This window comes from Falco cherrug, chromosome 10, assembly GCF_023634085.1.
Source record: "Falco cherrug isolate bFalChe1 chromosome 10, bFalChe1.pri, whole genome shotgun sequence".
In the NCBI taxonomy this organism is placed as follows: domain Eukaryota; kingdom Metazoa; phylum Chordata; class Aves; order Falconiformes; family Falconidae; genus Falco; species Falco cherrug.
Window position 1 is genome coordinate 36,992,026 of NC_073706.1, and position 18,423 is coordinate 37,010,448.

An 18,423-nucleotide genomic window follows, 5' to 3' on the forward strand; every position below is an offset into this window, starting at 1 on the left:
AAAGCGAAGGCTAAAAAATTGGATGATCTTTGATATTTAGGAAAAAACGAAAAACCAATGAAAATGTTTTTATAATTACCGACAGAATTTGCCCGGCTGTGGAGTAAGACTGCCATTTGCTTTATCATGTAAGGTTTTGGGAAAAAATGCCTGGAAATTGGGCATTTCCAAAGATGTATTTAGTTTAGTTACTTAGTTAAGTAACAGTAAATCTCAGATCAAAGAGAAGGCCCTATAGAATATTCAGCTATTCCTAGAAAAAATTGTGCCATGAATCACTTGCAAGTATAGCTCACATAAAGAGCAGGTATGCCTGAAACTTTAGAAAAATGAGTGCAATAGTAATGCAACAATATGAAGTCCTGCTCCACTGCTACCGGTCGGAAGTTCTGATATGTTAATGCATTTAAAATACATAACCAGTGCTTTGGTTGTTCTAATATCATTTATTTTAAAGCGGACTCTAAACTTGCCCTGCATTGCCCAGTGTTTCAGCACAGGAAAGGCTCACCTGTCTCTGAGTCATGCCCCTTGTGCCCCTTCCTTTAAGTTGCAATTGTTTTTCCCTCTTCAAGTACCACTCCACAGAAGGGATTCTTCTGGTCAGGTGGCTTTTGCTTGCTGCGTCAGTTGCCTGCTAGCCTATGTATTGTTGCAGAGCCTTTAGTTTATTCTTGACATGTTCTAGGCATTGTTTTATAAGGTCCTTTTCCAGAGTTTTGTAGTACAGTGTTGCTGAATTCTGAAAAATATTAGTTTGGCGTTTTTTAAAGTTCATTCCATATAATGCCTATTAGTTTCCCGAGGTATTTGATGTCTTGAAGCTCAGACCAGCTGCCACTGAGAAGGCCATGTTTTTTTTAACATTCTTCCCCCCCACCCCCACCCCCCACCCCCCCAGCAATGAATAGTGCACTTGTCCTTTATTTGTAAAAGGAGCAGGGGAAAGGTGATAGTGAGTGAAGGGAGTTTCACAGAGCTGGAGTTCTCCTTTCGTACTTTGAATTCTGCAAAGAGCTGCCTCTGTTGCACCATTTATTTATGTTGGACCCAAACCTGATAGAAACATGAATCCAAGTGAAAATATAAGCCTTTGCACATAACGGTAGCTTGGTTAATGGGGTATGCAACTTCAGAGAGATCTGGCTTATATCTTCATTTTGCAAATGCATGTTTAGTTTGGTCCGTTTGAAACAACATCAAAGCTCTAGGGAGAGTTTGCACTGAGTTAGTCATGCGCTTTGGTTGGTATAAATTAACTTCCCATTTCGGTATGCTAAAATCCTGATGCGCTGAATGATAGCCGCAACTGCTGGGTGCTCACTGGTTGGAATGAGCGCGGGGACTTGGCATGAGGAGGAAACTGCTTGCCTTCAGTACGTGAAATGTATTTGCCACTTTGCTGAAAACGCTGAATTTGTTGCCTTCGATTAGGTTTATTTTGCATGCCAAACAATTCTCCTCTCCTCCCTCTCAGATTTTAGAGGCAACTGTAAAATGCTGACTGAATGAGCTGCATACATATTGCATCTGGGAGGTTTTTTATTAGCTTAAACTAGCACGTGCATTTTCCTGTGAGGAGTATTAAGTGCCTGGACTACAGGTTTAGTGTGGGACTGTTTTTGCAGCTGTGTGGAAGAGCATGATGCGTATTCCCTGGAGCAGGCCTGGGAGAGAGCTCAAATATGTTGAGGCAAAAGCAGGTTGTGTTTATGGGAATGTCAAACAGAAATACGGCACTTGAACTCTTATCACCCAGTGGTGATACCGGTACCCGAGCGTGTGTGAAAGGAACGGGGCGCTCCTACCTGCGCGGGGGCTTGTTTCAGAGCTTGGCAGCTCCGTCCTGCACTGCTGTCCTGCCAGTCTGGAAAACACGAACATTTTCTTTTCCCCTTTGTGATCTGGAGGTGGTTGAAACCAGCACTGGTCCATTTGAAATTTAGTTCTTGTTAAACTGTTATCGAAGAGCACAGTCATTGCTCAGGCCAGAAATCTTACTTTTGGAGGATGAATTTTGAAAACATGCCACTTCTAGAAAAAGAGGATGATAAGAGTATATATGTATAAATAGAGGTAATATCTTGCTCTTGGTGACCTCTCGCTCTTCTGGAAATGTCTGGCTTGCTTGCTTACTTCTCTTACTCTATACTTACTACATCCCAGAGAAGGTCCCATAAAGCCAAAACCCACGCAGAATTGCTGGAAGAGTAGATCTGAAAATCCTGAAGCAAGGCTGTCCAGGGCACAGTACCACTTTGTAACTCCCTTCTTGGAGGGAGGGCAGGGCTGGGGGCATGTCTTGTCTGCAGAAGAGAGGTAAGAAGTTAGAGCTTCATCAGAAGAAGTTCCTCTTCGGCGTACTCTGTACCTGCTTTTTCCAGGAGCAAGTGGAAATAGCTCATGGGATTTAGATGTGGGGGCTTCATGGTGTCACTGTACATATCCAGCTTTACCTCCATCCACGTTTACTGTTTCATTGTCTTGGAGCATTTGTGTAGGAGAGGGTGGTGAGAGTAGTGGGTTTCTCCAATGTGAAACGGAGATAAAGACTGCATGTGGTTTGCTTAAAGCCATATGAGAAACCTGTAGCCGAACAGCAACTCAAGCCCTGATCTCCTGTCTTTTCGGTCTTCCTGACTCCTGCCTACCCAGAGAACGAAGAGGGGCATTGCTACAGCTTGCGGGCATGTTTTCTTTTGAGGGTCTGGGTAGCGCCCTTAAGTTGAGAAATCTTTGTGGGTCAGAATGCCTGGGCTGTGGGTAAAGTTGAGATGATGCACGTGCAGTGCTGCCGACTTCGGAGGAGCGAGGCACTCAAAGCAGAGCTTTGGAGGGCAGGTTTACTGCAGAGGGGAAATGGAGATATTCTTGGTCGATTGTTGACTATACAGGGGGAGAGAAACAACAAAAAAGAGAATTAATTTCATTAAAGCTTATTTCCTTACAGTCCTTCTTTTGCATGTGTCCAGAGAGAAAACGGTAGTTCCTAAATGTTCTCCTTTATTATAACGTATTCCCTTTCATGCCTTTAAATCTGCAGATGATTCTGCAGACATACGTCTTGTGTTTTAAAACTCTGTACGTTAAGAAAAAAATCACTAAAATTGAAATATAAACTGAAAGCTGCCTGCAATTTGTATACAACGTGACTGTTGAAAACCACCATTTTTTTCCAAGAGCAAATGTTGATTTAATGTAAGAGATGATTGAAAAGTAGAGGTTTTTAGCTTCCCATCCTTACCAGTATTTTTCCTTTTTTCTTCTGCCCTTTGGAAAAGGATGACTAAGGAGGACAAAATGAGTATTCACGGAAAGCTTAAAATTATTTTCCACTTTTCATAACTAGTTTAATCAATAATCTTTCTAATTGCTAGTTTAAAATGTATTGTTGCTTCCAGGCTGCTATCACAGTGGGGCCTGAAGCAAACAAAAAAAAGCACATTAGTATGTCTGAAACCGCTAGATTTCAAGTGTTGCTGTTACCAAACTGTGCAGCAGGTGACCAGAACTTGGCCAGTACATCTTAAACAGGCCGTCTACCATTGCATTCCCTTTACGTATAGAAAGGGAAGACACTGCAGGTTAAGCCGGGCTGAAAATGTCCAGGTTCTTACCGTTGCGTGGCTCTGCTTTCAGGTTAGAGATCCTGGGCAATGTCTATTTTCTTTCAGAAAGGAAGAGTGTTGTAAAAGGGTGATAGTCCAAGGGTGTGAGAGGAATGTGGTTTTCTGGAAGATACGATAGCTTTTATTGCCCTGTCATTTATAGCTGGAAAAAAACAGGTGTACGGTCTCTTCGTGAGGTCCCCCTATAAAATCAGTTAGTGGTGGAGCAAAGGGAAGACTGATGAACTGCTCGGTGTAGGACATGGTTGTAGGAAGCAGCTTTTCTAAAAATGAGTGAGGAAGGTTCTTTGATAAAAAGCACACAATAAGATACTTGACAAGATAAAAATAACCAAATCAGGGAAAGTAGCCTCTGTGTAAACAGTGTTAATATGAAAAGTTCTCTGTAACATAAAAATATAGACTACTTGGCTTAGACTGATTTTTTTAAGTCTGTAAGAGTTCCTTTCTATTTGTATTAGCATATTTTAGGTACTAATGGTGTATCTCTGTGAACTGTGTGTATGTGTGCTTGATCTTAAGTAGGTGAATAATTCTTTTGAATTCAGTGAGATACAAAATTAAGCATATGCTACACTGGGTAGTAGCCAGAGTATTTTTCACTTTAAAGGAGAGGGTCCCGTGTGAATTCCTTCTAGAGACTTTTATGAAGACTTGAATAATAGCTTCATGAAATAAAGAGAAAGTAGTGGGTTTTTTTAAATCATTTTTGCACCAGTGTTAGCAAGTTGACACTTCCTTTCTCTTGCCAAATGCTTGGGGTTTAAAGTCTAGTTCTCGAGCATATTTTGTGATGGGGGAGAACTCCACACTAAAACAAGTACCGTAAACTAAATGTGCAAGCCCAGTTTAATTTACATCTGTAAATTCCTGGTGAATATCGTCAGCAACTGAGTTCAAAGGCTAAAGACGACTGTGTTATGAAGAGACTTGTGTGGGGATGACGGTGTGGAAAGTTGTTCTAAAGCAGCCGTGCTTGGAGACCGTGCCTCCACGTGCAAAGTTACACCACCGACGTCGGAGGCCTTTTGTAGTTGGTGGAAAAATTTCAACTGCCTGCGTTCGGATTTGGCTGAAACATCTAGTGAGAAGAGAGCTAAGGAAATCAATTAAAGTCTTTCTAAATGCACCTAAGGGAGTTAGGTGCCCGACTCCTATTGAAATTCAATAGGATTTAGTTGCTTGGAGCCTTTGGAAAATCTCAACTTAAAATTGCAGGCCTGCAGTATTCTTTATTGGTCCCAGTGCTATTGTTCTGTGCTCTCGGCACCGATTAAGGGAAAATAGAAAAGCTTTGGCAATCAACTGTTCTAACTCTGCCTCCTAGTAAGCATCTTTTTTTTTTTTTCCCCAAAGATGAACACTCATGTAAATATTATTTCATCTTAATTAGAACCATTAATAGGGGGACTTCAATGATGTCCAGTAACTTCTTAGGATTAATTGTGAGCCTCTGAAGACAGAAATGGGATACTGATACTACGTTTTTTGTTTTCCATTGCTTGCTTAATCATTTGGTGCTCAAGACACCGATAAAGAATTTTAGCAAACAATACTAGTCTTTTTGAAAGGAAGGAATAGCAAGTGTTCTGGCTTTAAGCATTTTTTGAAAACTTATCATTATTGGTTTTCACTTGAAAAGATGTGGTTTACAAGATCTTTGAAAGTGGGAAGACTTAAGTAGGGGGAGAAAAATCCCCAATCCTAAATAGTGCTTTTGGCACTTGCTGTTGTTTATTAAGTGTTTATAGATATAGATATATATGAAAAAACATTTATATCTTTATTTTTGATCTGTACTTCATCAAGTTGGATTTTTTACTTTATTGAGCTTGGTGTCTGTCTTTGTTTGCCTAGGCCATCTGATTTTGCTGTTCTGTGTATCTTAGAAAACACAGTTCAGCTTTCCGGAAAAAATCCTGCCTTTCTCAACAGAACAAAGAGGGGCCTCTCTGTACAGAGTGAGAGAGATTAGAAGAAACAGTTGCCTTGCTGCTGTGAATTTGCATACCCTGCTTGGGCTGTGCACAAGTGCTGTCTGAAGCATTGCAAGCCCTGATGTGTCAGGTGAACAGCGTGCCGTGAAGTGGGCTCTCGCGCTCTCTGAACTCATGTGTAGCCTGCAGCGGTTTGTTTCTTGCATGTTACCCTTCCCTGAGTGTAAACGCAACCTGTTGCTCTGCACAAGACACATTCCTGCTGGTTTTTTAATCTTTCAGTGGCTGTAGAGGATACACTGCATTCTTGCTTGTGAAGATGCTGAGCCTGTTTCTCTGTTGCCCTTGGCTGACAGCAAGTGTCCCATTCGTACTTTGCATTAACATCAGCAGATCTAGTGTCCCCTCTCTTGGCTCCTTCAGAGATGTCCTTGTCACAACTTCTGAACAAAACCTCTGGCAGTGTCCTTGCCTGCACTGCTGCTGCCTGAGATTGCGAGGAGGGTACCGCGCTGCGCTGCGTGGGTACCGCTCTGTGCCGCGTGGGTACCGTACTGCGTGAGTACCGCGCTGCGCTGCGTGGGTACCGCCCTGTGCCACATGGGTACAGCTCTGCGCTGCGTGCCACCAGCTCCGTGCAGAGCTCTCCCATTGCCTCGCCTCGCAAACAGGCCGGGAATCTTGCAGCAAAGGTAATGCTGCTTCGCCCACAATCCCTATACAAGCTATGGGAAAACTTATTTCCTTGTTTAAAGGAATTCATGTGAATTTTATCATCCTTGAAGCTAGAATCTGAAACAAACCAGATTTGAAAGAGTCATGGAAATAATATGGTTGATCCCTCCAATGAGGATAACGTAAAAGAGATTGCGATATGGCAGAGATGGGTAGGAGTCGTATTGCCAGGAAAACGCTGGGGGGGGGAGGAAATTCTTACAGCACAAGAAGTGTGTGCTTATGAGGCTTCAAGGAATCACCCTCATCAATGCCTTTTGTTTTCCTGTGCTTTTTCCCTCCCTTTTCTTTTAGCTGTATGTCATCTTTGATTTTTGGTCTTCAGTAGCCAATCGCAATAACGTAGTGGAATGCTTTGCCTCCTTTCTCCTAAAACAAGTATTTTACCTCTCTTACATTTATAGAGTTCATTGAAAACAGTCCAGACTCAGAGTAAAGGCATTCTTGTTCATAACAGGTTTCAGATGACCTCATCTAGTCCTCCCACATCAAATGGCTGCATGAACTTCTGTGATGCTCCATGACCAATTACAGCTTTGAGGTCTACAGGCAGAGCCTCAGGCAATATATTCTCTATGCAGATGCTTTTTCAGCCTCCAGAGACAATTTCTTTATATGTTAAATAGCTGTTGTTACAGTGTTGTGATCCATTCTATGTCAGGATTTTGTTGTGTTTTTTTTTCCCCTAGCTATTAATCTGTCTAATTGCTTAAAAACATCTCCTTTGGCTAAGTTTAGGGATTCTGTCCTTCCTTTTGGAGTTGCTACTGCACTCTATCTCACAGTGTGGATGTTGGATGCCTCCCAAAATTTGATTGTAGCTCTTCCAAAGCAGTGGGGGTGGAGTAGTAAAGGAAGGGCTTTTCAAGATGCATTTATTAGCAAAACAAAGCAGATCTTGGTTTTGCTTGTATATATTTGTATTTGTTTTCATAGATCTGACTCTCCAGTTGCACAGCTGTCCTTTCCTCTTTCCTGTCCAGTCCTTTTCATAAGTAACTTTTCCCTTTTGTCCTCTGATGGAATATCCTGTTCTTTTGCCTAATGGCATCACCAAGTTTGTTGAGGTGATAAAGTGTCTTTACCCACAGCAGGTCCAGTTCTTTGGTGTGAGTCAAAGCTAATACACAGGCTTTTCATCACAGCTGTTCTTTGAGCCCTTCTCTGTGTGTTCCGTGTGTAGGTTTATTATGAAACTGATTAATCCCTAGGCACTGCAGAGATACGGGCTGTGATGATAGACAGCATGGGTAGGTTTGTCAGGGGACTGTGTTTTTATGGATCCTGCCTAAGTTCCTTCATCTGATGATGAGAGCTGTACTTTAGCCAGGTGATAAAGTTATGACACATCTATCTTATGCTGAGGATAATTTCTGGGGTTTGATGGCTCTTTCATTATACTGGAAGCAATTCCCAAAGCTGTTCATGTAGTAGCTGATCAACTCAAAGGAACTTCTGTTTCCACGTCAAAACTGTGAAAATGAATAGTGAGATGCACTGAAAAAATCTGACATGAGACTTCCGAAATGGAACCCGCATGCTGACCTAACTCCTGCACCAATGCACCAGTGAGGGCTCAAGCTCCTTTACTGGTCTTTATGAGAAATGTTTCATTCCCTGGCATCTGCTAAATGGCTACCTGGAGATCTATTGTAGTTTCCCCAAGGATTGTACCATAGCAGAAATGCCAAAGGCTTGTTACACTAGTCTTGTCTACCCGTTCCTTTTAGTTGAAAGTGTTGTGAATTTACATGTGAGAAGTTGCTCACAGCTGGAGGGTTACCAACACTGATGGACTTCTTCAAGAAAAGCAATCTACATGTGTACCTCGTGTTTATCTTCCCTACCTTTTCATCCAGAGTTAATCTGGTACTTGGCTGTGCTGGGATTATGTGGCTGAGGGGGCATGAAGATGGCATTGAACATATGCCTGGGCTGAGCAGGAAGGATGGCAGAAGTTTGAGGGTACCATGTACAAATCAATAATTGAGAGGAAAAAATGTCTCTCCTCTTAAGCAAGAGGGCTCCTATATGCCCACAGTATGAAGGTACCTGACTGTCACGTCTCAGAAGACTCTTTTTACCATGTCAGTATAAGCTTTTTTTCTCAGTGTTGTACTTCTGTTTTCACCGTGTAGAAAGGAGATCACATATAAGTTACATAGGGTTGAGCGAGTCCTTGGACAGTGCAGCTCTTGTGTGTGTAATTTTAACCGAGAAAACTCCACGGAGCTTTAATCCCCACTCCCACTAGTGTTGCCCCACTGTTGCAGGCAGTTATTTTCTCTGTATTTTAATTTTCCCTTTGTGCTGAATGTTGCTTTGTTTCTTTATTTCACTCATTCTTTACATCCTTTCTGTCTGCGCAGCACTTTATCCTTCCATTTTCCTGTACTGGCTTCTTTAAGCCATGTTTCAGTGTAGCCGATTCATTGTGAGAAGCACAGACTCATACAGTGCACTTATTAGGTAAGTATTAAGTAGGCAGTTAGGAGAAAGTATCCAAGAAACAGCAGAAAAAATTAATCTGTAATGCAACTCAGATTTGCTGAAATTCTCAGGTGTGAGGCATTGCTGCTCTCTGCCAGGGTAATGCCTATTAAATGGAATTAGCCCTAATTACCACCAGGATAAATGGACCAAGGATCAGGTTGGCATCCTTCTAGTTAATGTAAACTTCGTGTTAAGCTGTTAATCGGGAAAATACAGGCAATAATTTAGTAGTTCAGGAAGGCATAATTTTCTAATGTATTTTTTCCTTGTTGTCTGCAAGTTTCTGTCTGCTAATATGCGTACTGACAGAAATTCATCAGCCTCCCCCACCCCCAGGAGACTACTTATTAGATTTATGCAATGCAAGATATTAAAAACACTTTTGTCTGTCACACAGCCACGGGCAGGGGAGGGGGAATTTGCCAGTTGCTAATGGATACCTGGAGGTTTTGTGTATGACCATGAAGAACAGCTTGTGCACTTTCACCCCCAATGTTCCCTGAATAACTTGGGTCTCATTTAGGTCAATAAGCCTTTATCAAAACGTCAGGAGTGAAAAATGTGTCTTGGTGTAAGCCGACTGGTCGTTCCCTCCAGTCACCGGAGTCTATAGGACAATCAATGTTTTCTAAGCTTGTCTGCATGTCACGCAAAGAGCTGGGTGACAGTAACCATTGATGGCGTGTCTGTCGCATTGTCTTTGGGCCAGCCCCCATTTGCATACTTGCCGGTGTGCCTGTTAGCCAACGAACCATGGAGGGCCTTTAAAAAATGTACGCGCACAACTCCGATGCAAATTGCCTACACAGAGAATACGTGCTGCTTTAAAGCACAATCCAGGCTTTCACTTTCTACCTTTTTGCTATAAAACTGAAACTGTGATCCTGACAAGGCCGCGGCGCCTGGTCCGAGCGCTGGCTGTGGTTTCATTGTGCTAAAACATTAACTTTTCTCTGGGTTTTTCTTTGCCTACCAAGATAATTTTTTCGTTTTCTTTTGCTTTTGGTAGTTGCTTTTGGGGATATCGAAACAGTATTATCTGTGCTATCACACATGATGTGAGGCCATACCTCCCTTCCTCAAATTAGTTCTTTTTAAACGAAGGGTGGCGTTTGCTCCCTGGATGCTTGCTGTTGTCTTTTGTTACGGGAGTTTGCTCCATGGTCGTGATGGAAGGAGACTTACTAGCCTTCTGCATACGGAAGAGTACTTGGATATCAGTTTATTGACCGTGTTTGTGAAATGAATACTATCACCTGATCAGAAAGGACAGCCTCTGGTGCTTTATTTTGCTGTGAGCAATTCAACAGCACCTCCTCTAGAGCAGGGCTCATATTTTTACCGTTTGCTGTAGGTTCCTAAGTGACACGAGGTGAAATCGGACAAAGGGACAGTTGCATGGCGTTTGAGGCTTCTGGCATAAGACTTAAAGCATCTGCTGCAGATGCTGGTTTTTTAGACTTATGACATTATGACTTCATTTTATTGAAAAATATTTAACATTAGTTCAGTTTTTAAAAAAAGGTGAAGGGTTCTAGTGGATCCTTTTAGAACGAAGCTGTAGAATAGATTCTTGGCTGGGTTGAAGGGTTACAACCAACGATCTGTACAGTTTCATGACATCTTGAAAATCTAACTGGAATACAAGTGACTATAAACAATTGTGCTAGCTGTTCTGCTGCGTCTGACGTCTTGCCAGGTTATGAGCTTGTCAAAACTAAGGGAAAGAGTCCTGGCTAATGTTCTCCTAGCTCAGGGGTCCTCAAACATTTTAAACGGGGGACCGGCACGCGGATGAAGTGGCAGGAGGCCATCTGCGGCTGCTTGGCTTCCCCCCCCCCGCCCCTGGCAGGGGGGTCAGTAAATACCGGGGGCCAGACTGAGGACCCTGGGGGGCTGTATCTGACCCACGGGCTGTAGTTTGAGGACCTCTGTGGACCTAGCTTTTCTAGAAGTGTCCCGGAGTCAAACTTCAACACTGTAGTGCCCCGAGATGAACGGTTTGTTATGCCATCGGGAGACTGGTGGCTTAGAGCCACAAAAAAAGATTATGGTGAAGTCAAATGATGCATAATGTTTTTCTCCTCTCCTTTTGCTGTGTACAGACCTATAATTTTACTCTATTCAGGGCAGCATCCCATGCATCTTTGAAGCTAATCATATGATGACCATTCATCTTGACTGGACTATGGTTGTACCCAGGTTGTTTCAGATAATTTGGAAAATAATCATTGGTTTCATCTTGAGTCCCATTTGCCAATCTGTTATGGAAAACAGCAGTGAACCCTGCAGAAATGTGTGGAGACTGGATAAAATGAGCAGTATGTCTTCTCTGCAGTTGCTGTTTATACTAAATCACTCTCTGAAATAAGCAGCTTGTTCTTTAAGTCTGTGTTATCCCATGTAACTGTGATACCTTATGATCCGTTTCTCTGCTTTACTCTTTCCATATGCCACGTGTTGTGTGTTACCATTCCAATTAGTAGATTTTGCTGTTGGCTTTGATGGAGAACGTGACCAGTTATTAATCGAGTTGGCCGATAAGGAGGCATTGCAGCTTGCTGGTACTCAAAACTACTCTGAGTATGCCGTGCTCAACCAACCTGTAGGAAAGCAAGGTTTATCTGCACACTAAGTTCCAAATACGATGCAATTGTACCTCTGTCTTATCAACAAAAATGTCAGATGTCTTTGACATTATCACTTGTAGGCCTTTCTAAAGTCATACTGCAGTGTAGATGTGTAGTTAACGTGTAGCTTGGTGCGAGCAGTGCGTCAGGACTCGACCTCTGTTTCTGCTGATGCCTCTCGTTGTCTGCAAGAGGATGGCAAAGCCGTGCCTGAGGTCTCATGTTTCCAGTGCACACAGAGACTGCTCTATTGTAATGGGTACCAGATATCTTTTTCAATCCATGTGAGATTAAAGGAGGAGTGAAAAAGTATAAATAAGTGGAAAGTTAAGCGGATATGGTAAATGGAATGTGAAGCACACCTCTTCCCAAAATGAAATAGGCTGACAAAATACTCATCTGCTCAGTACCGACACTGCTTGTTTTCTTTGGCTCAGTCAGGAAACTTCTTGTTTGAATTAGACCAAGTGAATTGCACAGAATGGTTTTCAGTTTTCGTATGTGTAGACAAGCCAAGCTGCATGCAATTGAAGTATTTAAACTTGCTCTACATCTTTTCTTTGTCACTCTTACAGGATTTTCTATGTTACTTTAGATTATTTTGGTATCGCTGACTTTTTTGTCACCTCCTAAATTTTACATTTTATTCTACCATTTCCTAATATGTTCTGAAAAAAGCTGAAAGACAGTATATATATATATGTGTGTGTGTGTGTATATATACAGTACGGAATTAACCCAGTTCCCTGTCTGTTTCTTTTAGGAAATTGTGTTAGTGGTATTCTTTGGAACAGAATATGTGGTTCGGTTATGGTCAGCAGGATGCCGCAGTAAATATGTTGGAATATGGGGAAGGCTCCGTTTTGCTAGGAAGCCTATTTCAATCATTGGTGAGTATGCACAAGTTGCAAAGTTGAGATAAGCAATGAGCAAAATTTGTCCTTGAAAGTTTTGAGAAGTGAAATTTCTGCAGTTTTTGAAGCCAACTTAGAGCAAGATCTCTTGTCATTAACATTAATGTACATCTGAATTTCCTTTCAGGATTCCATGGCACTGTCATTTGAGAACAAATGTAGCTTGGTTTGTTTTTCCAGAAGAGCAGAATGTTTTTTCACAAGTGATCTGACGCTTTGCCAGAAATAAGTCTTGGCCATAATCCTGTCTCTTGTGACCTCAGGATCCCAGACATTGTACAATAGCTACAACTGTATTTTTACATTTATTTTGCACCCTAATTGAGCTATGTACTGCATGGTGGAGCATGCTAGATGCACTGTAGTTACTTTGTGTATTTATTGGATAAAAATACGGATTTCAGTGATGCATTTGGAACGAGGCACCTGACTTCCCTTCATAGTCACCGCAGCTGGGTTCCTAACATGACTTCACCTTCTTAGAAATTACATCCATATATTCCATATATGGCACAAACCATCATTTTTATATTTTTTAGAATGCTTATCATTCATTTAAAAATTTCACTGAAAGAAACATACTAATCCAAAATCAATTTGTATTTTGTTAGCCAATGTTGAAAGAACTATGTAAAGATCCTTGCCCTGAAGCACTTAAAATACAAATGGGTTAAACAAAGCAGATTTTGGAAGCAGAGTATTGTTACAGAAGATAGTAATTCTTGTTCTGTGACATAGTTTTTTTCCACTACTCAGTATTTGTTGGTGAATAGAGGATACAGTTTTTCATAAACTATCTAGTTTTTCTGAATATAAGTTACAAAATTTTGTACTTAGGTATTTTTACAAGCATAAAATACTTTAGTTTCTCTGTGCACGTATATAAATAACAGCTGTATCTCAGGTTATAGCCTGCAACTATAAAATGGCTTTGACTGCGTCTTTGCACTCTGTCCACAATCTGTTTCTCTCGAGACCTAGAACTAGGGGTTCTGAGACATCATCGGATTTATTTCAGCTTGGAAAACAAAACAAAGTTCCAGTTTCCCAGATATATATCAAGAACTATTTAATTCTTCAAAATACAGAGTTCCTTTCCAAAATTAAGAAAGCCTGAGGCACAGACATTTAGAGTACAGTCCTAGGGTAATGACTGACTTAAACTAAATTAGACTCATACACTAATTCCAATTTTTCTCTCCCTTTTAGACCTGAACAGATAAAATAATAGTAAGGCACTTATATATGAAATAAACCCCCAAAACTTTGTAAATGAATAAAATACTATCTAAAATACCAGAGAAGATAAGATAAACAGGAGAGATAATAGGTAGAAACTGCTGACATTCCTCATGAGTTACAGCTGATAAAGATTCCAGGCTGCTGAGGCTGCTTTACAGTAATTCTTATCACTCTCATAATCTAGAAAGTGCCATCTTGGACCCATCCCAGTAAAACCTTTCTATCATATCACACGGTTGCATTTTTTTATTTCATTTCTATTTTTGCAATAGAAATCTGTTGATACATAAACAAAAATCTTCATTTGTGGTGACTGTTCTGATTGTATTGGCATTGGTTCTAGTAACAGTATTGCAAGATGCTGCTAACTCATTTTTTCAATCTACTTTTATTTTCCAGATTTAATTGTAGTTGTTGCTTCCATGATCGTTCTTTGTGTGGGCTCTAAAGGTCAAGTCTTTGCAACCTCAGCTATCAGGTAATCATATGCAATAAAAGAAAATATTGCTGCCTGGGTAAGGTTGGGGGTTTTTGTTTGTTTTACCTCCTGTTTCAATTCTTGCAAGAGAAAACAAGTCACTGCTCAGAGTCGTGTAACAGAGCAGATCAATAATGTGTTGGTGTGAAATAGCTATCCCATTAAGTGTAAGGGAAATAAAATTTTGTATGTTGTCTGGTCGTAGTGCATTTATGTCTGGTGGGGATAAAGGTGCACGTACCCCTGCTCCCTTTCCCCAGCTAGGTGGGCTCTACCCAAAACCTGGTTTAGTTTCTTGGCTCAGTTTTATAGCAATGCTTTCATGCTTCATGTCTCCGACGTCTTCAAGCTGCTTCTTCATAAAATGCCTGGGGTTACTGGTTGTGAATTCCTGATGGACTGAATCCACCTTGTGCTTGGGAAGGTCACACCACTTGGTTTTCTGGAATGCGAGGTACATGGCATTGTGCTGAGCTCTGAGCACTAGCTGCAGTGATGCTCTAGGGCTGCAATGACTGTCATAAAAATAATACTTTTTAAAATATTATTAGACTGTCTAGTTTAAATTGCCTATGAAGTGCCTCAAAGGTGAGGAAATCAGATAGTTATGTTCTGTATGTTGTTTCCCATTCTGGTGAGCAAGTCAAATATGAGTTGATGAATGATTTCTAGAGCATTCACGGTTTGTGTCCAAAATCCTTGAATCCTTGAATTATCCTTACTAGCCATGTGTACAGAGGTCTGTCCTTCTCTTGTGCAATCTTCCCATGGTGTCTTCATAACAAACAAGACGAGAGATGGGTGAATGGAGTGAAAAGAGACAGGCTGCTAAGCCCAACAGTCCTTTGGAAGAGAGACTTCCTCTTTCTGCCTGTATGTCTTCTCTTGTATCTTTAGTCTCTTCATTTTAAAATTGTGTTTCAGGGGCATTCGTTTTCTGCAGATATTACGAATGTTGCATGTTGACCGTCAGGGTGGTACATGGAGGCTGCTGGGATCAGTTGTGTTCATACACAGACAAGTAAGTTTGAGTACTCTGGGGAATGGCATAATAACTGATGTAAAAATCCTTTTCAGAGCAGCGTGTATGCAGCCACGCTCATGATGTCAAATACATTTAGTGCAGAGACAGGTAGGCATTTATTTTAACCAAGTATGGTTGTTCTGCCTTGCTCAATGGACAAAAACTTCGTAAAAGTCTAATAATATTCACCTCTAATTTGGCAAACTTTTGACGTGTAGTTGGACTTAACTACAGAAAATGAGACTTTTGAAAAGCAGTCTGAATATTTCTACAAATATGTATCTAAGTTCCAAAGTTGTTTTGAATGTGGCACTGTCTGAAAAAATGACTCAACTGCTTTTTGGTGACCAAAAGGTTAATGAGTCACGCTTGCAAGTGAGGAGGTTGCTCTGGCTCTCTGTTAGAAATGTGCATGCTGGAGCAATCCTTTCACCTTTGAGCTCAGTGGATTTTTGTTAATTTGCACAACTAGCAGGTGTCACTGTTTATTAATTGCTGAAATTACATTCTTCTGTTTCAATTATCTTTTAAAAAAACATTAGTGATAGGTAATTTAAGTGTCTCAATAATATCATAATGCTGTTATTTTGATTCTTTTTGCAGGAACTGATAACTACACTCTACATTGGATTTCTGGGCCTGATTTTTTCCTCGTATTTTGTGTACCTGGCTGAAAAAGATGCTGTAAATGATTCTGGAGAAACAGAGTTTGGCAGCTATGCAGATGCCCTGTGGTGGGGAGTAGTAAGTATAGATATTTCACATGTACTAAAAGTAGTTAACACCTTCAAATGAGGAGTAAAATTCAAGCAAGCATGGAGTGAGAACAGCAGTTTGAAATGGCCTCTTACTGCTTCAGTACACTTTCTGGTTTTGTAATTCTATGGAACTAAGAAAATACTATAGATGATCAGTAGTTTTACATGGTGGTTATAGTCTTTTGTAATCCAAAGTGTACACAAGGTGCAGAAACATCTATTCTTATTTCTTTATCCTGTCTTCCCTTCTGTTGTAGTGATTACTTCTTGCTACCGCTACCTTTCTCATGGTAGAGTTTGACCTTCTAAGGTGGTAAGAGTCTTGCTAACTCAGGCCTAGTGGGTTTTTTGGGTTATGTGTGTGTGTGTTTGTGTTTGGTTGTTGTTTTTTTTTAAACAGATATCTGTGGTTTGCAATTCAGCCTGGGACAGTAATTTCCCATTTATTCAGAATGGACTAATTCCAGAACAAGGACCATGTGAGATACTTAAGAAATCCAGACACAGGACTGATTCAAAGTGATTATATTGCTTTGGAATTCACTTAGTATCCTTATGTGACATTCGCCTGTGCTGTGTAGACATACCGTCTTGCTTAGAGATGTCTCAGGTTTCTCTAAGGTGCTGCCACACTTGTGTAGATGTATCTTTAGTTCTGCTAATAAAGTTCTGCTTTCTTGCTTCTGCTAGTGACAGTTGTCTCCATTTTTGTTTATTGTCTGTACTTACTAGTTTGGCAGGTCTATTCTGGGATTGTATTTTTAATTATTATATTTAATTTTGTTGCTTCTGCTAGCAACAATTCCCTCTTTCTTTTCTTGCATGATATGCAAATACTAGCTTGGCTGCTCTGTTCTGGGGTTTCCCGTTGGTAATTGTTTCCCTTTCCTTTTCCTATTAGAGTTCAAAGAAAGGTACTTTTTGGAAGCTGTTTTTCCTTCTCATTAGCACTCAAGCAATGACTTGTTTTCATCTGCTTTAATTGTATGTAGCTGAATAAAACAAACTGTCATCGTTAAGTGCTACAGATCTTTAGAATCCATAGCATCACTAATGATTCCATGCTTGCATTTTCAAAATGTGCTGACCTAGTCTCTTCTCTTTGTGATTTTAAATTGAAAGGCATTAATTTTTCGTTAAAAATGAGACTGCTAGTAAGTCTTATGTAAAAGTATGCTAGACTAACATCTTTGTTTCACTGATAAAATATTTTTTTTAAAAAATACTTTTTAATAGATCTCTCCATGTGTGTGCTTATGTAGTCATCTCTCTACAAACAGTACCACTTCAGTTTCAGGAGGGCAAGGTCTATTGATGAGCAAATCTATTGCAAGTCTCCTGGTGTTGAAATGCTTATGTAGCCTTTTTTGAGTACAATAGGTTTTGTTTAGGTTGCTACTAAGATCCACTGCCGAATTCTTTCCTCTTGCTGTCTGCCATGGTTAAATACAGCCTCTCTTAGGATCAGAAGACTTAACTGTGTAGCACGAGGAGGTGTCGTTCTGGCAAGTAGCTTTTCCAATGCTTTTGTGTCATCACGGCATTTTTATTTTCCAGTACAGTGGCCAGATGACTCAGTAATTAACAGTGGCAGATGTAGCTGCATTTGAAAACACATGCTGTCATTCATGTTGGCATTAAAAATTGAGTATGTGACAGACCAGATTGCCCTACTGAAAATCCAGTAAAACCTTCCATAGCAGCAATACGCTCTGTCAGGATATTGAAATATTCTCCTTTAATGGAATTATTGCTCAGTTAATAGGCATGCCAGTTATTTTGTCTTTCTAATTACAATAAACTTATTTAATCAATAAGTTTAATCATGGTAATATTCTTTTACTAACTCTATTGTGTTGCACCATGCCACTTGAAGCGTGAGACTGCATTGAACAAACCTATAATGTAATGTCTTTGTTCTGCTTTAAATGCAGTTGATATACTTCTGCTAACTGCTAAAAAGATTTAGCGAAGGAAAACCGAAAGGGGTTCAGGTCCATCCATTTCTGGGGTTTTGATACTGTAATATTCTTCATGCTTTCTGCTAGGAAAAAGCCCTGTAACGCTGGGACAATAACGGGTCAGTAAGTATCAGGATGCTTCCTAATGAAGGTCTCCAACTCCTGCAAAAACCTTCTCAAAGCGTTAGGTCTCAAAAGGCTCAGTTATGTTTTGGCCAGAATTTTCAGACTCGCTTAGCCAGCACAGGTTCTGGTCACTGCAAACCTCGGCTGTCCTGAACTGGGCACAGGGAAGAGGAGAGCTCCCAGCTCCTGCCTCAGAACTGTCCTAGATCCCAGACAGGGGATCTGCCCGGCATGCAGCGGATCACGCTTCTCTGAAATTGCACTTACCTGAGGTAGTAGAGAATATGTCTAAAAGAAAAGTACTTGATAATGTTTTCAAGCCCCCTTTCTCACTCTACAACACTGCATTTTTTTTGTTATCTCACATATGCCTAGACTGCAAAACAAGTTCTGTGGGTAGTGGCAATAGAATACGTCACTTTGCATAAAGTAAACCATATAAAAGGTCTGTGTTACCGCTGCTAAACTGCATCTGGAACTGAGTACTTTTATATTA

The 18,423-nt window shown here is 40.7% G+C and overlaps 1 protein-coding gene across 2 annotated transcripts in view; it reads left to right on the forward strand.

The window, feature by feature from the left end:
- Positions 1-18,423, forward strand: part of KCNQ1 (potassium voltage-gated channel subfamily Q member 1) — a 362,802-nt gene that overhangs the window by 78,454 nt on the left and 265,925 nt on the right. For both annotated transcript variants that reach the window (XM_027805339.2, XM_055722543.1), the window contains exons 3-6: positions 12,188-12,314; positions 13,980-14,058; positions 14,983-15,079; positions 15,686-15,826. In XM_027805339.2, the coding sequence (XP_027661140.2) occupies positions 12,188-12,314; positions 13,980-14,058; positions 14,983-15,079; positions 15,686-15,826 (444 nt within the window). The remainder of the gene's footprint in view (positions 1-12,187; positions 12,315-13,979; positions 14,059-14,982; positions 15,080-15,685; positions 15,827-18,423) is intronic.